A 24,571-nucleotide genomic window follows, 5' to 3' on the forward strand; every position below is an offset into this window, starting at 1 on the left:
CATTATTTTATAGCTTTATCAAATCTGTACATTGTCTGTCAATAATGTTTCTGTAGTGCTTTTTCAGCCCTCAGCATCGACCGCACTGGTGGCGCTGTGTGTTAGGTTCCTGACTTCCATCTCACACGGTCTGTGATCGAATCCCATGGAACTATGACTTTATTCTTTAACAAACATTTCTTTGAAAAAATGAAACGTTTCCCTTGGTCAGAGATTAAATAAAACCTCACTCGCACCAAACAAATTTTTATTTCTAAATATCACAACATGATCGAATTTAAGTCTTTTTAATAACAATGAATAGTCACCTATGCATTATAAAATAAACATTTATATTGATTTGAATCGTAAACGCGTGTTTAAATATATGTGTTTAAAGGCGATATACTGTATAAAAGCGCTGATTCTTATGGAATGTGTTCCGCCGGGGATTCAAAAAAATTATTTTTGTAATCGCGTATCTAAGGAAAATTGCAGTATAACTTTGTTCATGCACATCATTATACAGTATCTCATTTTGTATTTCTATAAAAAAAATTGTTTGCCCAGCCACTATTGTTGTTATTGTTTTTATCCTGTAAAGCGCTTTGAGGAGCACAGCTTTCTCACCACTTAGATTACTTTTTGACACCATCCTTACACAAAGCAGAAACTGATTGTATTTTCCGATAACATACAAGTGCAAAGATTACAGATTTTAATAGTCTTTTTTCTGAACCAGGGAAAATCTGATCATGTTTCTCTATAACAATAATAAAAAACTTTATTTTACATATCACCTTTAAAAGTGGCATCTCAAAACAATACAGTAGATGTAAACCACAGATTACAAAGTAAATACCCAGACAAACGCAAACGCAATTTTAATTAAATGCTTTCATTCATTCAACAGAGAGAGAGCATAAAACCTGGGTGTAACAGCTGTTCCTTTTTCTGATCACTCGCTCTCTGGATAAACGTCTCGCCTGTCCAGTTCTTTGTTTTCCTAATTTGCCGATTATGCCTGCTGCGATCCACTCCTACCCTCACACCTAAAGAAGACTATTTTAAATTTCTTTGCGAATCCTTAAGGTGATATCACATAAAGGTGATATGTAAAATAATGTTTTTTTATTGTTGTTATAGAGAAACATGATCAGATTTTCCCCGGTTCAGAAAAAAATATCTAAAGTATACTAGTTAAGGAAAATAAATCTAAACGGGGAGAAAGCTATGCTGAAAGTTTATTAAGATACTATTAAGAAGACAAAGATATCAATTTATTTTAGTCAAAATTTTATATACTGTATCACCTTTAAAAGTGGAATCTCAAAGCAAAGTAAATACCCAACACTGATTGTACCCATCTGTCATGCTAATAAAACACCTTAAATTGAATTGAATTGAGGGAGAGAGGGGGGGAGGGCGAGCGAGATAAACCAGGACGTAAGGCAAATAAGGTACACTCCACAGGCATTCACAACAGCAACATATGAAATGTTTGCACATATAGTTAAGTTATTACTTGGTTTTCAAAGTGCAATGAAATACAATATTGTTGTTGTTGCTGTTCTTGTTGTTTTAATCCTGTGTAGCGGCAATGCTTGTTAATAAGACAGAATTAAGCGTTGGTATGCTCCTAAAAGAGGCCCCATCTCACCCTCCATCTCTGTGGTGCAGCCACAGAGAAAGAATTCATGCAAGCTGATTTAAGATGTTTTCTTGTGATAAGAAACCAGCTCCCAAAGGGGGATGCACTTAGCTAAGCCTGGCTATCATGATCAATGGTCATGCATTGGCGCCTATCAGTCTAGGGAGTGCCGAATGGACATCTGGACTGCATTCCTAAGTGTCAAGACTAAGTGACTCATATCTCACCTTGACCAACCAATCAGGGACTGGCAGGGCGTGGTAATACCACGTGGGTCTACAATGCCCGCCAAACTCTCAACCAATCAGCACACATCTGGGTCTTGATCAAAAAGGGAGCGCAAGCTCAGTTCTGGGCTCTCCTTGGCCATTTTCGCGCATCCTCAGAGACAATCACGTGACAACTGCTGTTGTCTGCAAAAGGACTTGGACTTTGTTCAAAGCGCGAGGCCGAGGAACCCGTACGTACTCAGAATTCTACCAACGTGAATGCTCCGCTTGATCAACGGCAGCCTACAGTTGGACCCTCGTCGACAACCTGAATAGCTTATTCAGAAGCAGCGCTGGACCGGGAACGAACCAGTTTCTTCCCAGGCAAAAGAGTGACCTGTGAGGACTCGCGGTCACACTCTGTGCATAGAGACTCTACTAGCCAGCCGGACTGCTGGTAGATCCCCTCGGAGCAACGACTGCCCTGCGCGCCGCAGTCAGATTCCTCCGCCCGTCCTACTCCGAGCTGCACCTCGACTGGTTGGCCGGTAGCCAGAGGACGCCGTCACAACGCCCATTGGACAACCGCTGCAACAGAGGCTGCAACAGAGCCTGTCAGCTGGTTTGGTGTTCGTGCCGGGAAACTCCAAATCCAAACACAGTGGATAAGTAAACCCCATGTTCTACATTGCGTCTCGAGAATTCAATTGTACCTCAACACAAGTTGTTATCAATTTAATTCATGAGTAATGTATTTACTTCCGAGTTTAGAGTAACAGTGGGTAATAACACTGACGTTCGATTTGGTAACCGAACGATATATATTGACATATATTCTCTGTTGTGTATCTCTTTGTGTTTGCATCTCTTCGAGATTATATACCTTGTATATTGATAACCCTCACCGTAAGGTCTGCCGCTCGTATCCAGGCAGACTGGTATATGTTTGTTGCACAGTTATATTAATAAATGTATCCCGTGTATTGAACCCGTGTGTGTGCGTTGTTAGTTGTTCTGACGATTGATTTTCTAAAAGCCCCGACGAACAACCTCGTGATTACTGCTACAATTAATAATTGTCTCAGTAAACCCATCAAAACCACTACATTTAATGGCGTCCCTGGGTGGGCCCGAGTTAAGAATGAAATGAGAATCAATCGCACAGAATAACTGATATTGCTGTGAGTTCAAGTTCAGCACAGCACCGCGGCTTCTATACGCGAATACCGGGTGTGCTGATAACTGCGCAAAGGAATCCCCCTGTTTTCTAGCGTTTAGTGTAACGTGTGCTGATTGGAAATCCATCTGCTCGGGTGTTTAAATTCCATACTGTATTTTAGTAAAAAGGAAAAAAAAGTAATACTCTTAACGTTTCTCTGACGTAATCACAATGGCTGCTAAAATGTCTGAAGTGGAGTCGCTTATAAGTACTATTTCTAGCGACGACAATCCTGGTTACTGGAGCGGTATCGAAAAGTTGAACTTTGATGATATTGAGAAGCTGCAAGTAGATTTAGTAGCTAAAGTAGCGAACCAGCTTAACACAGGAGGGTCCGTGAACGCAGTTCAGGTCCTATCGAGTTTCGCCTTAAATCTAGCTAAACAGCTGGAACTGTCTTTGTCAGAGCTGACAAAGTTTCAAAAGCTTCAGGGAAAGCTAGAAAGATATAAGGCGGAGCGAGTTGAGTTGTTGGATATAATCAGAGAAAAGAGAGTGAAAAATGAGGAAAGTGAAGACAGACTCAGGGAAGTTTTAGGTAAATTAGATGACCTGTCTGCTAGAGAAACTGCGGCTGAGGTAGTTAGGAGAGACCTGGAAGCGAGCTTGAAAGAAAAAGAAAAAGAAATTGAGAGTTTAAATGAACTCAGCCAGGAAAGGCAAAAGGAGTTAGATGCTGCCGTACTGGAAGCAAAACAGGCTAGATCCCACTTGCATGCCAGCCCACCTAGCAGCCCGGAGCGCTCACCCAGCGCGCCGGGAGGAGGTTTCTCCCGGCCAGGGTCTGTGGTCGGATCGGCATGGGGGAGATCGCCGAGTCCTGCGCGAGACGCAAGGGCGATGCAATTCAGGCAGAGACCCCCTGCTCCTGATCACGGCCGTCCCCCTGCCCGCGGAGAAACCGTAAAAATTAACCTCCACTCCCTGAGGCAGTTGGCCAAAGATGTAGAAAGGTTTGACCCGTCAGTGTCAGGGAATAATGTGGAAACCTACATCGATGAGCTGAGACGTACTTTGCAGTTTATGCCCGGAGCGTCCGAACAGGAAAAGGCTTTGTTAGTAAGGAAAACTACTAGCCGAGCGGTACACGAGTGGATGTCCAGACAAGGACCGGAGGTCTGTAATAGCTTTGAGGAGCTGTGTCAGGCAATGATCGGAGAATTTTCGGCTTTTATCGATCCCATAGCTGCTGTGGCCGCTGCGCACCATATTAAGCACGAAAAAGCTGAAGCCCCTCGCGACTATTATGAGAGGCTTAGGCGCACTTATTTTGCAGGGCGGAATGAAGAGGGTTGCGAAGAGAACGTGAATTTCAAAGGTTTATTCATTGCTCATCTGCATCCCTCAGTCAGGAAAATGATTGTGATGCACACAGATGCAAAAGCGATGAAAATGGCTGACATTAGAAGGTTGGCTCAAAAAGCCTGGGGAGCTGAAGTCTCTGCTTCCTCAGAGCGAAAACCTGCTAAAACGGCCGTGTTCGCCACTAAAGCCAGCAGGGTTGACGACTCGCCTCAGCTCGAGGGAGCTGAGGTTCCTGAGCCCTATAAGCCCCGGCGCAAGATAGTCAGGCAGGACCGCACTAAGCGTCAGAGCCGCCGTGAGCGCTACGGGGAAGGCAAGGGCTCAGGCAGAGCCTATCATAAGACTGGACGAAGGGAGTCGACTGCAGCCCGCCTGGCCCGGCTTGAACAAGCCCTGCTTGAGAGACCAGGACAGGGTAAACCTTCCGCACCGAATGCCGGAAGCGTGAATGAGCTTAGGGGGACCACGCCCCTTCTCACTGGAGGAGGCGGGGATCCACCCCAAACCCCTCCCTCAGTCTATCTGATTGGGTGGGAGGGTTCCTGCCTGAAAGAAGGCTGTGACTCTGAGTTGGGCGCTGACCCCGCCCCTGAAGTCAAAGGAAAGGCAGGCTTCCAACAATTCTTAGGGAATCTCAGCCAGAAAGGCAAAGCAAGGCGTATTTATATCAAGGTTTCTCTTGAAAATGTCTTAGATAGAGAAGCACTGATTGACACTGGGGCTGAAATTAGTTTGATGTCAGCCGATCTACTCAGCGAGCTCAAACGAGTAGCGAAAGGAAAAGGCATCAGACTTAAGGTAGAACCGTGTAAGATAGAGATTTCCAGCTATACCCAGGATCATGCCAGGATCACACACCGAGTGTGGGTGGCACTTAGGTTCGGGCCAATGAATGTGGTGCATCCTGTTTACATCTCTAGGTTTAAAACAGAGCCACTACTCATTGGCCAAGACCTGCTTGACAGGCTGGAGCCTCTGGTGGACTGCCAGCGTGGAAAATTGTGGGCTCAGGTCAAAAACCCTAAGCCTGTCGTACAGCAAAAAGGGGGGTTCAGTGGTTATGCTGTGACCACACAGTGCCCACTGAACACTATAGCTGAGTTGGAGGTTCCACCTGGTTCCTCTGGACGAGAAATAAATGTCTCTTCTTGCTTTCCAAAACTACAGGGAAGTCCTGCCCAGGCCAGCACTCCCACGGTCTCCCAACTACAGGAGCAGTGCTCCGAGCAGCTGCTTGACCCGCCAGGTAAAGCACACCCCTTTTTCATCCCTGAAGAAGAGTGGATCTCCCTGTCCGGTAATGAATGGGAGTCCTTTCTGTGCGCCCTGGTACCTCAGGGGGACCAGGACTACCACCCCATGGTGGTGGGAGGGGTCCAGGTTGCAGAAGTGCAGGTTGATGATGTAATTCTCAGCCTCAGCTCTGAGAAGTCCATAATCAGTGAAGGTCTGTTCAAGGACCTGTCGCGAAGCCGTCAGGTGACCCTGGTGACGCAGTCACAGGTTCTGTGGTGGGCACCCCCACCTCATAGGTCCATTTGGAGCAAAGGAAGTTGTGTAGCTTCCATCTCCATTGGAAAAAGGAAGTTTGCTCACTACTTCCAGGTAGCACCTCAGCTGACCAATTCGGTCTGTATTGGTGCAGACCTCTTGGTTCGACTGGGCGCCCAGCTGGACACAGTAAACAGTGTGCTGTGGACACGGGTGAACCCAGATGCCCACTCTCTAAGCGGCGACCCCGAGAACATTCGGTCAGGTCAGACGATTCCTCAGGCCTGCCAGGTTGTAAATGAATCGGACCTGATCGTTCCTGCATCAACCGCAGGGTTTCCGGTACGCCTTGTCCTGAAGAAGGGACAGAGAATGGATGCTGAGATGGTTTTCTTCCAACCATCAGCTCAGTTTATCAGACTGAACCTAGCAGTCTGTGGTACCCCCAGACTGGAACGGAATGGCCGAGCCACCTGCCTGTTGGTGCAGAACATGGCAAAACAAGATGTCAAAATCCCTGCTCGCACTGACATGGGACTGGTAATTGACAATGGTTTCTATGATTTCGAACTGGCCATCCCAGTACTGGGGCAGCTCCCTGGTCCCTTGGCCAGGGAGGGGGGAAACGAGCAGGTGTACTACACCTACCCCCGGCGGATGATCGCAATTATGCCAATAGAGGGATTCTGCAACCAGGAGGTGTGCAGAGTGGACCTTAGCGATAAGGATGAGATGGTGGTGTACACAGTACACGCAGGTGTTCCGACGGACCACTCAGCTAAGAGTGCGACCCGGGATACCGCCATGCCGTCAAAAGCGGGGTTCCTAGAGCAGGTACAGGAACAGGTTGGTAAGGCAGATGCCCTGGAAACGGAAAGCCAGCGTCAGCAGCTGCGTCAGATCTTCCAGGATTTCCAGGAAGTGTTTGCACGGGATTCCTATGACTGCGGGGTGACGGATTTGCACACAGTGCGCATTCCCACAGCCCCTGGCGCACGCCCAACCTATGTCAGGCAGTATCGCATTCCCCTCACGGCATACGAGTCCATAAAGCAGACGTTGGATGCTCTACTAGAGCGTCAGATCATAAGGGAGTGTAACTCCACTTATAACTCCCCACTGTGGCCGGTGCTGAAACCCAATGGTAAGTGGCGTCTGACCATTGACTACCGGCAGCTGAATAAACAGGTTCCTTTGTCACGATGGCCAATGATCTACCTAGATCAGGAGTTAGCCAAGGTGACAACAGCGAAATATTTCACCACAGTGGATGTGGCCAATGGGTTCTGGACCCTTAAGGTAGAACCGACAGACCAGTACAAACTGGCCTTTTCCTTCGGAAACAGGCAGTTCACCTGGAATCGATGCCCCTTTGGGTATTCCAACTCCCCAGCGGAGTTCAACATATTTCTGCACAAAGCCATGAGTGATGCAGCCGCCAGGGGCAACCTGGTCTATGTGGACGATATTCTGATGCGGAGTCAGACCTGGGAAGAACACATGGCCGAGATCAGGCATGTGTTGACCCAGCTCTCCCGTGCAGGGGCCAAACTGTCCCTGGCTAAGGGACAGTGGTGTAGGACCCAAGTGGAGTACGTGGGACTGTTGGTTGGAGCCCAAGGCATACAGCCACAGTCCAGCAGAGTCCAAGCTATCCAGAATATGAAGTCGCCCACTAACCTGTCTGAACTGCGCAGCTTTCTGGGAGTATGTAATTATTCCCGGCAGTTCATTGAGGATTACGCTGAAATAGCAAGGCCCCTCCACAAGCTGTTGCAGAAAGACGTGCCCTTTGAGTGGGGACCTTCCCCAGAACAGGCTGTGATGGAGCTGAAGCGCAAACTCGGTAGTGCGCCGTGCTTGGCCTACCCTGACAAAAATAAGGTCTTCTACCTTGAAGCAGGGTTCTCAGAGCACTGCCTTGGGGCTGCTCTGAGTCAGGAATATGACCAAGAGCGAAGGGTGGTGGCGTATGCCAGTCGAGCCCTGACCCCAGTGGAGCAAAAGTTCTTGGACTGCGAGAAGGCCCTGTTGTCTACGGTCTGGTCGGTAGAACACTTCCGTAGTTATGTAGGGGGACAAAAGATCATCATCGAAACCTGCCACCAACCTGTGACATTCCTGCATAGCCAGAGACTGAAAGCAGGCAGGGTGTCAAATAGCAGGATTGTGGCATGGATGATGGCCCTACAAGGCTATGAGATAGAGGTACGTTATGCACAGAGCAAGAAAATGTACCTGGGACAGGGCCTGGCTTTGGGCCAAGTGTGTCACGGCTGTGACACTGACATGGAAGCTCCAGAAATGATTCCCGCTGCTGAGCTACCGAACAATCATCGGTACTACGATGAGAACGTGGGCCAGGGCTTACCCATGGCCTATGTTGACGGTTGCTCTTTTCGCCACGAACAGCAGGTGCTAGCAGGGGTAGGTGTAGTCTGGCAAGACAATACTCCCTGTGGGCCGACCCGCTATAAGCTAGGACCAAAGACTAGTCAGTATGCGGAAGTAGCTGGGGTGCTGATCACCCTCCAGCAGGCCCTGACAAATGGCCTTAAACAATTTGTCATCTGTAGTGACTCGAACTACGCCCGACATAGCTTCGTGTCCCATCTTCCGTATTGGAAGGGTAACGGCATGAAAAATGCCCGGGGCAAGGAAGTAAAGAACAAAGAGTTGTTCCTGGCCAGTGACAAGCTCACGACCGAGGCTGGAATGATGGTTTACTGGAGGAAGGTGAAGGGACACTCCCAGGTGAAGGGACCCGACAAAGACGGGAATGATGAGGCCGACCGGCTGGCCAAATCTGGCGCCTTAGAGGGTGATCCCTGGCAGTTCCAGCAGGAATGGCTACCCCCAGAAACCATGGCTGAGGTCAAGGCGGTCACCCGAAGCAGGGCTAGACAGGATGTCGGAGCTGACCCTCAATCTGTAGTGCTTGGGTCACAGGGTTTTAACACCGATCTTGCGGAAATGCAGAAACAGGACCCAGCAATTGGGCAAATGTATCAGCATATCGTTGACCCAGTGCGTCAACCTCTTTCAGAGCAGGTGCTGAGCCAGTCTCCGGAGCTGAAGGAGCTGGCAGAGGTGAAAGACAACCTAAAAATTATAAAGGGGTTGTTGGTTTGTGTACCAGTTGCACAAGGTGTCCCAAAGTGGGTAGTTCCCCGCTGTCATCGGGGGGTCATGATCCAACACGCTCATGACGAACCCTGCGGGGGTCACCGGGGAATCAAGGCCACGTACGACACTATCCAGCAGGTGGCATCCTGGCCTCACATGGGCCAAGACATCGCCGCGTATGTAAAGGGGTGTCTGACGTGTAGCCAGTTCCAACCATCACGGCCCTTGCACCGTGCACCACTCCAGAAAAAGGGCATGACATTCCCCTGGTCCAATCTACAAATGGATTGGGTGGGGCCGCTGGTGAGGTCATCCAGAGGGAACAAATATTTCCTCACTGTTACGTGTGCATTCACAAAATGGATTGAGTGCCTCCCAGCACCCAACGACACGGCAGAGACAACTGCAGTGCTGTTGGTGAACCATGTGTTCAGCCGATGGGGACTTCCCCTGACCGTGGACTCGGATCGGGGAACCCATTTCACAGCTGCAGTAATGGCAACCCTGTGGAATATGCTTGGGGTCAAGGCCCAGTTGCATATCTCCTACCACCCTCAATCCTCGGGCCAGGCAGAAAGGGCAAACCGAACGGTGGTTAGTATGCTCAAAAAGTTTGTCTCCACCAACAGTAGGGACTGGGACATTAAGCTGCCCCTGGTTCTGATGGCCATCCGAGCCACTCCCCATTGCTCTACGGGGGTCCCACCTTTTGAGATGATGACAGGTCGGAAGATGACTCTTCCCCTACACTGTCTCTATGGGGTGGAGGACCTGAGCATGACGGGGGCTGCTACGGCCCATCAGTATGTGTCAGACCTGCGAGCACATCTGCAGGCAACCTTTGCTTTTGCCCAGAACAATCTGGGAAGGAGTGCAGAGGGTAGGAAAGCATACTATGACCGAAAGGCAGTTAACCAGGAACTCCAAGTAGGAGACAAGGTCCTGTACTTCCAATTTGCCAAACCCACAGGGGTGGCCCGGAAGTTCTTACCCAGTTGGACAGGACCCCACGAGATTGTCGATAAGGTATCACCGGTAGCTTATCGAATTCGGATTGAAAAGGGAAGGCAATCTCTGGTCTACAAGTGGGTGCATCGCAACCACCTCCGGTTGTATCGCCCATCTCAAATGGCGCCGGAGGACACAGAATAGGGTTAAAAGTCTAAACCCGATCAAAGAGGGGGGTGCCCCTTTGTAGTTGCAGGTAGTTAGGTACTGTAGTGTAGGTCCTGCTAGGAAAATATATTCAAAAATATAGTGGAACTGTACCATGTGCCTCATCTGTGTTCCAGAATGGGAATCCTAAAACTGCCACGGCTGGTCCTGACAGTACTGTGGATCGCCTCGACACAGCCCCTTGAAGTTGTGGAACCCGGTCCTCCTACCGGCATAGTCCTGCAGGACGCTCCCGGATTGTTGTTAACAAATTGCAGAACATATACTCAGCGAGTGTATGTACGGCTGGACCCACATGATGTGTTTCGGAAGCACATCAGCATGAACAGTAGGGTGTCCTATCATGGTAGGCAGTGGGCTGGGGATACTGTATGGCATGCCCAGCTAGACACTATACACATGCTCCGCCAGCTGAGGAAGGCAACAGTCACCCAGGAGGAGATGACAGGCCTCAGCCGCCCCAAAAGGTTCTTGGGGGGTCTGATTGCTGCGGCCTCCGCCGTGGGTTCGCTATTTTCAGCGGGTCTGTTTGCTGCTAACACTGTCACCCTGACCACCCTGAGAAGGCAGGTGTCTGGGTTACGTAAGGAAATGCCAGAAATTTATGACAAGCTGTATCAACAGCAGCAGCGGCTGGAAAGCCTAGGGAAAACCTTACAGGGCACAATTTTAGCAGTAAACCTTCATGCAGCACTGTTAAATAACACCCTCCACACCGTGGGCAGGATTGTCGACGTGTTACAGTGGGACTATGCTTATGTGCAACAGGTCAGAATGCTGATGCAGGATCTGCTTAGGGAGCTCAGTGCCACAGTAACTAGCCTAGCCATGGGACAGATTCCAACCTACTTGGTTCCACTGTCCTTAGTAGAAGAAGTACTGAAGACAACCACTTCCGAGATGGTGCAGCCATTGCAAGTACATCTTGCATACAGTCTAGGCAGTGCCATTCCCATACATGTCAACCCCGAAGCCAAGGAAATAGGTTTCCTGTTGAACCTTCCCATCGTGAGTAGCAAGGATATCTATAGACTCAAGTCTATATTGAACGTTGGCTTCTGGAGGGGGGACATGCATGTGAAGTTGACCACCCCACCGCTCGTAGCTTACCAGGAGGATGATCCGAATTTGTACCTTGTTCCAAACCTGGAACTGTGTATATCAACCAAGGATATCCACTGGGTATGCCCAAGTAAGCCATTCCTTAGGGACACAACTCAGAGGTTGTGTGGTATCAGAAAGGGGGCTGCCACTGAAAAGTGTAAAGCCACAGTGACGAGCAAACGTGAGGTTAACGAACCCCAGGTTGAGCAGGTGGGAAAGAAATGGCTGGTCAGCACACCACAATTAACGGTTACAATAACCTATGACAGACATGATACAGCTACCGAAGTGCAGCTACCCAACCAAACAGTTTTTCTACAAGTTCCTGAAGGAGCTATAGTGCATCTCAACGATTTAGCACTGTATCACCTGGAGTCAGAACTGTATGAAACGGAACTCGAGATTGTGGACGCTTTCAGAGGACACAGCGTTGACTTGGATGAGAGAATCCAAGAGACAGTAAGTCTTGAGGGTGTACAGGTAGTCGAATTTGTTCTCAACGACACAAACTTAAAAACTACACTGGTAGGTCCCAAGCACAGTCGGTGTGGATCCTCTGGGGCGCTAGGGACAGTAAACGTGGTCATCTTGACACTGCTGCTGGGTAGCTGGATCATGGCTGGGGTAATGTGTTGGATGCTGTTCTCTTGTATCAAAGCCTTGCGGGGTAGTTTGAATGAGACAAAGGGAGCAATGGTTTATCACCGAAATCAGGTAACCACGCCCAAGCGTCTGCCTGCTGCAGAGCTATCCGATACTGATAGTGAACTGCCGGAAGTTTAAGGTCTAGGGCTAATGATGACGCCCGATGCCTCATTTCTATGTACCTTATAACTGAGAGCAGGTATACGCAATGTTCTTTCCAACACTATTTCCTGTACAAATTCTCGAGAGGTAATGTGAATATTGGGTGGTAGAATCCACCGGGGTACAACAGACATCACTTAACTCTGTTTTTGTTTTGAAGGCAACAACGCCTCAGGACCTCGTGACCTTCAAAAAGGGGGGATATGTAGCGGCAATGCTTGTTAATAAGACAGAATTAAGCGTTGGTATGCTCCTAAAAGAGGCCCCATCTCACCCTCCATCTCTGTGGTGCAGCCACAGAGAAAGAATTCATGCAAGCTGATTTAAGATGTTTTCTTGTGATAAGAAACCAGCTCCCAAAGGGGGATGCACTTAGCTAAGCCTGGCTATCATGATCAATGGTCATGCATTGGCGCCTATCAGTCTAGGGAGTGCCGAATGGACATCTGGACTGCATTCCTAAGTGTCAAGACTAAGTGACTCATATCTCACCTTGACCAACCAATCAGGGACTGGCAGGGCGTGGTAATACCACGTGGGTCTACAATGCCCGCCAAACTCTCAACCAATCAGCACACATCTGGGTCTTGATCAAAAAGGGAGCGCAAGCTCAGTTCTGGGCTCTCCTTGGCCATTTTCGCGCATCCTCAGAGACAATCACGTGACAACTGCTGTTGTCTGCAAAAGGACTTGGACTTTGTTCAAAGCGCGAGGCCGAGGAACCCGTACGTACTCAGAATTCTACCAACGTGAATGCTCCGCTTGATCAACGGCAGCCTACAGTTGGACCCTCGTCGACAACCTGAATAGCTTATTCAGAAGCAGCGCTGGACCGGGAACGAACCAGTTTCTTCCCAGGCAAAAGAGTGACCTGTGAGGACTCGCGGTCACACTCTGTGCATAGAGACTCTACTAGCCAGCCGGACTGCTGGTAGATCCCCTCGGAGCAACGACTGCCCTGCGCGCCGCAGTCAGATTCCTCCGCCCGTCCTACTCCGAGCTGCACCTCGACTGGTTGGCCGGTAGCCAGAGGACGCCGTCACAACGCCCATTGGACAACCGCTGCAACAGAGGCTGCAACAGAGCCTGTCAGCTGGTTTGGTGTTCGTGCCGGGAAACTCCAAATCCAAACACAGTGGATAAGTAAACCCCATGTTCTACATTGCGTCTCGAGAATTCAATTGTACCTCAACACAAGTTGTTATCAATTTAATTCATGAGTAATGTATTTACTTCCGAGTTTAGAGTAACAGTGGGTAATAACACTGACGTTCGATTTGGTAACCGAACGATATATATTGACATATATTCTCTGTTGTGTATCTCTTTGTGTTTGCATCTCTTCGAGATTATATACCTTGTATATTGATAACCCTCACCGTAAGGTCTGCCGCTCGTATCCAGGCAGACTGGTATATGTTTGTTGCACAGTTATATTAATAAATGTATCCCGTGTATTGAACCCGTGTGTGTGCGTTGTTAGTTGTTCTGACGATTGATTTTCTAAAAGCCCCGACGAACAACCTCGTGATTACTGCTACAATTAATAATTGTCTCAGTAAACCCATCAAAACCACTACACCTGTAAAGCGTTTTGAGAAGGCACCTTTAAAGGCGATATATACTGTAAAAGCGCTGATTCTTATGGAATGTGTTCCGCCGGGGATTCAATTTTTTTTTTTTATCGCGTATCTAAGGAAATCTCAGTATAACTTTGTTCATGAACAAACAGTGGCATGTTACATTATTAATTTGGGTGTCTTAATTCGATGTATTTAAAGCAGTGAACTACTGTAGGTGTAACATAACATTCAGAAATACAATCGAGAATAGTTTTGTGGTGTTTGTTTAGATGAAACGTTCCTAAAACGTATAACGTAACCGGGCATCCATATGAATCAAGTAACAGGTTTATTCCATGCTGAAAAAAAGAAGAAAGAAAACACATTCCATAAGAATTGACTGAGCTCCGCTCTGTACCACGCAATGATCCCCCCAGAGTCTCTGCCCCGGGTTATTAGACAGAGGGTAAAAAACTCTCTCTCTGGCTTGACCTCACCCTCCCTGTGTATTGTCTGTTTTTTTGTTAACAAGGCTCGCCAGCTAATGTGAATCGAAACCTGTCTTTCTAGCTTTCTAAAGTCGTGCGATGTGTTAGCCACAATTCAAATAGAGAAAAAAGAGCTGACTGACAAGATTTAAGATGTGGCTGTCAATGTTGGATTAAAAAAAACACATTGCCCGACGTTTGTTGCATTGCTTGAAAAATAACTTTATTTCGAGAGACTGGATAAGTAATTCAAGTGTTTTTTTTAACTTCCTGAAAAACAACTAATAATTTAACTATATGTGCAAACGTTTTATGATATGTCGCTGTTGTGAATGTCTGTGGACATGTGCTGGCTGGACAGGAGGCTCTACTGTACACAGAGAGGGGCGGGAGGAGGGGACAAGCCGATACATACTCTTAGAGTTTGATTAATATGGAATATAATACAAAAATATAGTACTAAAAATAAGATACACTCTACAGACATTCACAACGGCGACTGTCAGAAGATAGGACACAGCGGCTCAGGCACCCGCTGAATGGAAAAGGGGCACTTTAATGTTCTGTATGGCTAATACTAAAGCCAATACTAATATTCAATACTTTAATATTCTTTTCTGTATGTTTAACAATAGTGGGAACTGGCCTAATTCGTCCCTGCTCCCGTTGTTAGGTGTTAATGTGTTGTTAAGTGTGAATTTGTACCTGTTTCCCTGAGGTCTGGCTTTTTTTCTGGAAAACCATAACTCTGGTCTTGTCCAGATTGACTGTCGGCGCCCAGGTCTGACAGTGCTGCTCCAGCAGTGCCAGGTTCTGGCGCAGCCTCTGTTCTGTGGGCGACAGCGGGACCAGGTCGTCTGCAAAGAGCAGGAACTCGATTTCCATAATTAATGCAGATCAGTAAATCAAGGGACAAAACAACTATTGCGCCCGGGTCCTCAATGGGCTTTGACGTGCTAATGCGTTGGTTTAACAGTCCGGGTGTGGCAAGCCTCTAATGTCTCCCGACTTCGGCAAAAGGCACCCGCCTTTCATTGGAAGACAATGAACATTCTAGCCGTACATGTGAATATAGCATAAATACACCAAGGAATTGGGTGAGCTCCCATCACAAAAAAAAGCATGGTGAATCGGAGATTCTCAACCCTTACTTCCTGCAACTGGAAAAGAATTTGTGATCGGATCAACGAAATGCTTCGTAGAAGGAGGCGCTCTTTTCCTCTAGTCTAACAGTCTGTCCACAAAACAAAACATTCCTGTTAGACAAGAGGAATGTAAAAAAACAATTACTTTTGTCAATGGAAACCGGTGTGTGTGTCTCTCTCTGCTGGATGTCCCTCTCACTCTCTGCTGAATGAATAAAAGCATTTTATTAAAAACGCGTTTGCGTTTGTCTGGTATTTACTTTGGTCCCTTTTAACTGTTTTTCCATCTACTGTATTGCTTTGAGATGCCACTTTTAAAGGTGATATGTAAAATAAAGTTTTTTATTATTGTTATAGAGAAACATGATCAGATTTTCCCTGGTTCAGAAAAAAAGATCTAAAGTGCTACACCTAACTTTCTTAATTCAATGTATTTAAAGCAGTGAACTACTGTAGGTGTAACACAATATTCAGAAATACAATCGAGAATAGTTTTGTAGTGTTTGTTCAGATGAAACGTTCCTAAAACGTATAACGTAACAAAATTAAAGATGATTAAAATCTGTAATCTTTCCACTTGTACTGTATGTCATCGGAAAGTTTCTGCTTTGTGTAAGGATGGTATCAAAAAGTAATCTTAAGTGGTGAGAAAGCTGTGCTCAATGTATTTAAGGGACTTAAAAGTAAAAGGAGATGCTTCATATTGCTTGACTAATTTTAAAAACTAAGTTATAAATGCAGACGCTCCCTCGGTGCCGCGCCGGGTGTAAATATCAAAATATACATTCGTCCCAGGCAGAGGCCAAAGAGCGCCCGGCTGGGGTGCGCGGGGAAGAGCAGGACAGGAGTGAAAGGCGGGGTTTAGGAAGGCATACAGTCTGGGCAGGTATAGATTACACTTTTCTAAAACGTATTTGAAAAATAAAAACGATTACAATCTAATCCTTCCACGTTTGATCCCAAAATCCCAAGAAAAATAAATCTAAACGGGTAGAAAGCTATGCTGAAAGTTTATTAACATACTTAGAAGACAAAGATACTGTATCAAATTATGTTTCATTAGCCTGATTATGATTAAAAAAACACATATAATTAAACACGCGTTTGCGATTTAAATCAAAACACGATTTAAATCAATATAAATGTTTATATTGTAACGCATACTGTCCAGCCTCCATTTCTCTATAAAAATTTACTCTATTACACACACACACAATAGAAGCAGGAAGCAGAAGCAGGGACCGTTGTCAGAAGGGAAGAAGGTGACTATTCATTGTTATCAAAAATGACTTAGAATCGATCATGTTGTGATATTTTGAAATATAAAAGTCAATTGATTGTCCATAATATTGCTATTCTATTTTTTTGAAGAAATGTTTGTTAAAAAAAAAAGTCCAGCACCAGCTGGATTTGAACACACAACCCATGAGTTGGTAATCGGGCATGTAGACCAGTAGGCTACAAGGGAAGTCGCATGAAGAGAGAGGCGAAACAGCCCTACACAGCCCTGTCGCAGTACACAAATATAATCATATCATTATTAAATTCTTTAGATACGCGATTCCATATTATATTAGCAGAAAAGCTTAAAACTACCAGTTTTTCACACGCTATTTCACATGCTAGTGAAATACTTTGATGCTTAAAATCGTTAGGGAGAAATGGAATACCGGTGTGTATTTTTCCTTTAAAGTACCAATTCCTGGAATCTGACTGGCTGACACCCTTCTGAAGTGGTTCCATAAAATCTGGTACACGGAAAAGAAAGCGTTGATAAAAAAGCCTGGATTCTCATGTATCTCATACAAGTATCTTTTAATACAGTCTTTGCTGTGCTCTTGAGGATCCTTGTGATATTTTGAGCTCTAGTTGAATGATAAGTGTCGCATTTTAAATCATTTTCGTAGTTAGAAATTATGAAACGCCCTGTTAAAAGCAAGGGAGTTTTTATGCCCTTTGAAGTAAAACAAAATGCCTGACAAAGTATGGCTTGGACAGATTCCAAGTGCTTGTACAAATGTGCTAAAGAAATTATACTTTGAGTATACAGCTTGTCCAAAGTCATTCATTATTAATACTATTAGTAATATCTTCGGTAAAGGCTTTGATGCATAAATATTTCTGATAAAGGTAGGTTGTGTACTTTTGTCCAACTGAGAAATCTTGCTTTCATAAAATATACCAACATTTTAATGACTGATGATTAACATGCTGTAATACACAGTTCAAAATTAAAAGCTCAAATGCTGTACATGAGAGGTTAAGCTCCCCCTGGCGGTTTTACAAGGTGACGCCAGATAGTTTCCGGCATGACGTCAAATGACGCGATTAACCGCGTGATACCGCGTGATACCGCGACACTCCCACCGGGGTATGCCGCGAAATACCCCACCCATTTTGAATGCCTGCATCTGTACAATACGAGCAGCACAAAGCGTCAAAAATTGAAGTTTAAGATGGGAGCAAAGTTTCAGTGGTCCTTAAGTTTACTTGGGCCCCACAATCCAGCACCGAATGTAAAAAATGCCTACGTTGTTCGGGAATGCTAACCCTAACCCTAGCTGGGCTCTCAAATGAACAAATCTGCAATCTGTGTCTGAAGCCCTCAAATCTTCAGATTTAAAAATGTTTCTCAAACTAAGAAATATGAGTCTTAAATGATCAACACTGCTGAAAAATCCTCTTAGAAATATATATTCTTCAATACCGTACCTTGTTTGGACATAATTTCAAACAGCTGAAAAAGGCTTCTGAAATGGTTTTAAATTCAAGGTACATTTGAGTCCCTATTGGGGTTAGGGTTAGAAGAACCATTAAGTATTGAGTTTAGCTATGCTTCTAATTGCGCCTTAAATGACAAAATTAAGAGAATTTACAAAGCAGAACTGGTTATCTTACAACTTTTGATCTGGCTCAGTTTTGTAATATAATTACGGTGCAATGCAACATACAATATGAGCAGCACAAAGCATCAAAAATAAAAGTTTGAGATGGGAGCAATGTTTCAGTGGTCCTAAAGTTTACTTGGGCCCCACAATCAAGCACTGATAGTAAAAAATGCCTATGTTGTTCCAGAATGCTAACCCTAACCCTAGCTAGGCTCTCAAATGAACAAATCTGCAATCTGTGTCTGAAGCCCTCAAATCTTCAGATTTGAAAATGTTTCTCAAGCTCAAAAATATGAGTCTTAAATGATCGACACTGCTGAAAAATCCTCTTGGAAATATACATTCTTCAATACCGTACCTTGTTTTGACATAATTTCAAACAGCTGAAAAAGGCTTCTGAAATGGTTTTAAATTCAAGATACATTTGAGTCCCTATTGGGGTTAGGGTTAGAAGAACCATTAAGTATTGAGTTTAGCTATGCTTCTAATTGCGCTTTAAATGACAAAATTAAAAGAGTTTACACAGTAGAACTAGGTATCTAACAACTTTTGATCTGGCTCAGTTTTGGAATACAATTACTGTGCATTGCAATGTACAATATGAGCAGCATAAAGCGTCAAAAATAAAAGTTTAAGATGGGGGCAAAGTATCAGTCGTCCTTATGCTCTCTTTTGCCGTACAATTCAGAACTGAGTGTAAAAAATGTCTACTTTGTGTTAGAATTTTTACCCTTACCCTATCCAGGCTCTCAAATGAACAAATCTGCAATCTGTCTCTGAATCCCTGATGCCATCAGATTTGAAAATGTTTCTAAAATGCAAAAATGTGAGTCTAAAATGCTAGAAACTGCTGAAAAAACCTCTTGGACATATATGTTCTTCAATACCGTACCTTGTTTGGACAAGTTTTCAAACATTTCAAACATGCTTCTAATTGCGCTTTAAATGACAAAATTAATAGAGTTTATTCTGTAGAACTGGTTAACTTTTTTGGATCAGTTTTGGAATACAATTTAAAAAAAATAATAATCAGCTTTCTGTCAAAGGCTACCAGAGGCAATTTTCACCTGGAAAGATGTTCTCTCAAACATTTTGTAATATTTCTGGAAGTATTGATAGTAGAGGCGTGGTTTAAGGCTTAAATTGAAGCTTATTGTTGTAAGAGAGAAGTATTCTATAAGTGCCTTATTTAAGTGAGAGATTAGGGCACATAAAGTTTAATTCATTTGCAAATATAGATGAAATAAAGTTTTTTTTTAATTTTCTGTTGCCTAACTAATCGATATCCAAATGAAATAATGCAAATTATGTTCGTGTTTGATGGGCAGTGCAGAGTTAACAACACAAAGGAAATCCATATGGTTCCACAACTTTTCATTTTAATCTTGGCACATAAAGACCATTTTGGTTTTCACCCAAAAACAAGGGCACCTTCAAGCATTAGAAATAAAAGATCAGCAGCACCTGCTGCCAGCCCCCTTGGAGCCTTTGAGAAAGAATGCATGAGCACGAAGGAGTTGGAGCTAAACCTGATTTACCTTATGTCCTAGAAACTCATATTTAAAACATTTTTTTTAGAGGAGAAAGCACAACCCAGATTAAGTGCAGGATGTCATTTCCCACATTCCAGAAATGTGCTCAATAATGCACATTGCTTTTTTTGATACTTTTGATAATAACAGGTTCCATGACGAAATTTAAAAACTGGAAAAAAGTCTGGAAAAACGTTGGGATATACATCAGTTCCTTCTAGAAGCAGCTACAGTATGTGATCCTGAAAAAAATGTATGCAGTGGATGCTTTTATAAACTTATAATGTGGTAAGACCCATCTCACAAGTACTTTACTTAGTTTGTCCACTCACAAATTGAATGTTATTCAGTTATTTTGAGAAAAGATGTACTGTGCTAGTCTATTTTTTCATAAACTCAAAGTTTGAAGAACTTCTCAGGTTTGTGTAGAGTTATGAGCTGTTTGTATTACTTATTACATACACTACTTCACATTTGTCCGTTCATCATTTTTCCTTTTTTTAAATTGGATGTCCATTCATCTAATTTAGGGTCACGGAGGAGTACATTTACTGTATATACATTTGTATCATCTGCAATTTAAACATTTTATTGAATCCAGAAGACTCTAATTTGTTTTTTTTTATATAAATTCGAAGATGCAGAGGACCAAGTACTGATTCCTGGTGGACTCTATTATTATATTCACTCCACTTATAAATATTTCCCTTTTAAGTGCTCTTTGTTTTCTTAAATTAACTTTAATTAAAATTTAATTTATATCATTTTTGTTTTAGATGTTTTTTTCAGGGTGACATAGTAGCAAGGTGGTCAGCATTGCTGCTTTGCAGCTCTGGGTTCAATTATAGACTTGAGATGCTATCTGTGTGGAGTTTGTATGTTTTCCATGAGTTCATTGATATTTCCTCTGGGTGCTCTGGTTTTCTCCTACATTCCAAAGAAATACAGGTAGGCTAATTGGCTTCTGAAGAAATGGCCCCTCGGTATGAGTGTGTCTTCCCTGTGGTGGACAGACATCCTATCTAGGGCCTATCCTGCCTTGCACTCATTGCTTGCTGGGATAGGATCCAGTTCCGATTGAATATAGTGATTAGAAAATGGATGGATGCTTTTTTCATGTGAAATTAAATTTGTTTTCTCCACTGGCTTTCCCAACCTGGTACAGAGAATCTCTACATGGTTACATTGAGTTTTTCAGAGCTCAAGTTGATTAAAACACAGCTGTCAACCTTGGTACAAGACTGTCTCAGTGAGCATTCTGTCATGAGCATCAGCCATGCAGTGGGTCAACTACTATTGTATGAGAAGTGATGATTTTGCCTCCCAAATATCTAGGCAAATTGATTTATAGAGCCTTTTATTCTATAAAATTCCCATCCACTCAGCCTTAATGATCTCACTTTAATTACATATTTATTTCTACAATTCCTTTCTACAAAGGTTTCGATGCATTAAGTTATGATTTGCTATATTTTTGAAGTAACAGATTCTGTTCAAATTTATTATTAATGTTCCTATTATTATTTTCAGTGTTAAAATTCATTGTCCTTGTTAAATTTGTACTTCTTGTTCTTCTTTGTAACTTATTTATTATGTGGTCTTCAAAGCTGGTTCAATATGTTTTCTAGTTATATAATTAATTTAATTGTTCTAAATAGTAAAATAAGTTTGGGGTGGGAGCTGATAGTAGTGTATGCACAAATCATAATCTGGAGGGGCCCCTTTCCATAAACTTGCCTAGGGCCCCAAAAAAGCTAGGGCCTGCCCTGACTAAGTACCATAAATTTACTTCAAATATTCAATATTTAAGATAAAATTTCATCATACAATAATCCTTGGTACATACAATAAGCCCTGGTAGCAGGGTTTGACAACTCTTCTTAAACCCCGTTACCATTTTAATTAAACTCAAAACCCAAACACTGGGCAGCTAGTCTTTATATGAAATCACATGACAGGAGCTTAGTGTTTTGTTAATCCAGTGAACAATACTACTCATGCAATCAACAAACCTCTCTGCTCACCAGTTCCAAAGTAAAAACCATCATGTACAGTAAGTGCTGAATGAGCTATAGTGGTAGAACAATAGTTGCTTTTACATTACATTATATTTAGAACACTGTTGTATTATCGTTTGCTTGCCATTGGGATGCATTTAGGCTGTGCCTCTAGAAATGTTCTGAAATGTACACATTTGTTCTCTACTGACTTCATATCTCTTTTTATCCCTATTTCACTTTCTTAAACACCCTGATTCTAAAAAGATCCCAATACTTTAACCGCTGTTCTCTTTAGTGTCTTTTAAAGACTGGAAAAGGAAAGATCTAAGGGAGCAGTGTCTCTTACGGGTGTCTTTAGAAATCTGTTGCAACAGGCTGTCAACTCATGGTCATCTGAAGAGGACACAGCTGTTAGGGATGACCAATACTTGCAGTCCTCTCTATACAAACTGGTGCTCTTTTCAAGCAGGTGTGAGGGATAGCCACATAAAAGACAGATATGGCACATACTTGGGCTCTGCAGTAGAGCTCAACAACTGGAGAGTCTAAGCTATCAAAGTATAATAATGTAGACCAAATATTTCTGTTCACTGAACTGTAGCAGGTTGTTGCTTAATCCTGCCCCCCACCAGCTCCTTCCCAGGTATGACCATTCGTGAGTGCATCTCCTGTTCTCCATGTTTATCCAGGTGATTTTTAAGTGCCATCACTGATTCTAACAGCTATTGGATTCTTAGGCAGTTAAAGACATTGTTCAGCTCCGTCAAGCTGATCTGTGAACAATTCAGGTTGTCCTGTTCGGAGAATATGACTGTCGGCACATCAATTTCATTTTCATCAACACCCAAAGAAGGCTCCACAGTGTTCCTTTTCTTCTCTTTTCAACATGGAATGAACCTTTACTTGTTCCTTTACATAATTTTTATGTTGATATTTTCAATAGCTCAATTTACTGTGTTGTGGTCTTCTTTCTTTTTGTGCATTTTTCTAGTTTCCTCCATTTGATGGCACAATAAAGATTGATATGTTGTCCTCTAGGTGTTTTCTAAGTGTGGAATCCTTATTGTACTTAAAACCAAGCATAAAATAGCTGTGTAATTTGGAAATCTTACCTGGAATTCATTCACACTTCATATTAAATAGTTTTGATAGGCTAAGACTGCTTTGTTTGTCTCATCACAAACGTATCCTTGTCATACAAACTTGGCTCTGTCCAACCTACATAAGGAAGACTAAAAACACCTAGAAATAATAATTAATAGAAAGCAGTGGAGCAACAATATTTTATTCCCATAAACCTACTGCTAATTTTTAATGCCCTCCTATTCAAACAAATCAAAGATATATGTTTATAGCATATTGCTGTTCATTGGTAAGATATACTGCTCTACAGATACTGTACATCTCCCTCTAACTCAGACTCTAAGATTGTTTTACCAAAGTAATTTACTTCTTCCAAATTCCTGGTTTAATTGTTCAGTAAAACACTTATTTCTGAATTTGGTTACTGCTATTTTTTTCTTTTGGGAAGATTATGTTTATGTATCTTACATATGCCAATGTGGATCAATTATTATCGTTAAATTTAGTTATTGTAATAATTAAGATGATGTTTTACCCAAAGCAACATATACTGTAGTACAGTATATGTACTGTATATAAACAATGAACTATTGTATATAAACAATGAACAAACAACATGGTACAATATTACTGTACCTTGCTGTAAGCCTAGAGGAGGACATAAAAGTCATAGAAGACTCCTATATGAAAACATACTGTATAGTAAATTTCTAGCTGCTTTTCATTGTTTTTATTTTGTAAGATGGTTATTTATTTTTTTATGCATATTCTGCATTTATATTTAATGCCTTAAAATGTAGCTTGTGTGTGGCATTTCATGAATTTTCAGTTACATGTGAATGAGAATTTATGTAATAAAAACTAATGGTATCCTACACAATTTCTGTGAGTCAGAAAAGGGAAATGCATGAACCATCTTACATAGTTGATATCCCTGTCGTAATGTTGAACTTCCTAAATTTCTGAGAAGCCATTATAAAATGTCTTGTAAATGAGTGCTTCAGTTTTACTGCTGAAAAGAGAATAACATTGACAACATGCTGTGGTATAAGAAAACACTTCTTTCCTAAATACAGAAAACACTGTTCTATTTATACTGTACATTGTATACTTCAGCAGTTTGTGAATGGTAAGTGACCTTTCAAAAAGAGTAGTATATACTGTATAATTGCAAATGGGCTGTGGGAACATCCAGGAAAATAACTCCACCAAAATATAATCAAAATTACAGTGGTTTATTTTATTGTTAATTTTCAATTAATTTAATTTCTATTTGTGGGAATGATAACATTTTGTTTTTGTTAACCACATTTACCTTGGATTAGTGAAGGATGTCATTTATTCACTCCTCTTTGTTAAATATTTGTATGCCAAAGGTGCAATCATAAATCAGTCTCTACAATGGAATGTGATTTGAACTCATCTTCTTTTCACACAGAATCAAAAAAGATTCATGTCTGTCAAAAAAAACCTCCAAACTACAAAACCTTGAGGGGCTCGAGTGGTAAATTAATTAATCTGCAGTGAGTCCTTTATGCTTAGTATCTGAGATTTCAAAGCAAGCTGTGGCACTCACCCTATTGCCTCGTATTGGAAATGTATCTAAATATCCATTAATTAAAGCCAAATCTATGGAGGTTATTTTCTGGGCTTGCAAGAAGATTGTCTATTTTCCTTATAGAGGATGTATTTGTGAGTCATGTATATAATTATACATACCTTAATATCCAGCTTTTTTAGGATGAGACTCAAACACAGCTGTATCACATCTGATTTAAAACCTCATTCCTTGATTGACTTCTTGTT

The 24,571-nt window shown here is 43.1% G+C and overlaps 1 protein-coding gene across 1 annotated transcript; it reads left to right on the top strand.

Moving 5' to 3' along the window:
- The first annotated feature begins 4,114 nt into the window (after nucleotides 1-4,114).
- LOC148678110 (uncharacterized) lies at nucleotides 4,115-12,849 on the top strand. The gene is made up of 3 exons (XM_088631912.1): nucleotides 4,115-4,174; nucleotides 5,531-5,609; nucleotides 10,273-12,849. Exon 3 carries the CDS (start codon nucleotides 10,274-10,276, stop codon nucleotides 12,041-12,043), a length of 1,770 nt encoding a protein of 589 aa, XP_088488038.1. The 5' UTR covers nucleotides 4,115-4,174; nucleotides 5,531-5,609; nucleotide 10,273; the 3' UTR covers nucleotides 12,044-12,849.
- The last annotated feature ends 11,722 nt before the right edge of the window (nucleotides 12,850-24,571 follow it).

This window comes from Lepisosteus platostomus, chromosome 1, assembly GCF_059453375.1.
Source record: "Lepisosteus platostomus isolate fLepPlt1 chromosome 1, fLepPlt1.hap1, whole genome shotgun sequence".
NCBI classification, from domain to species: Eukaryota; Metazoa; Chordata; class Actinopteri; order Semionotiformes; family Lepisosteidae; genus Lepisosteus; species Lepisosteus platostomus.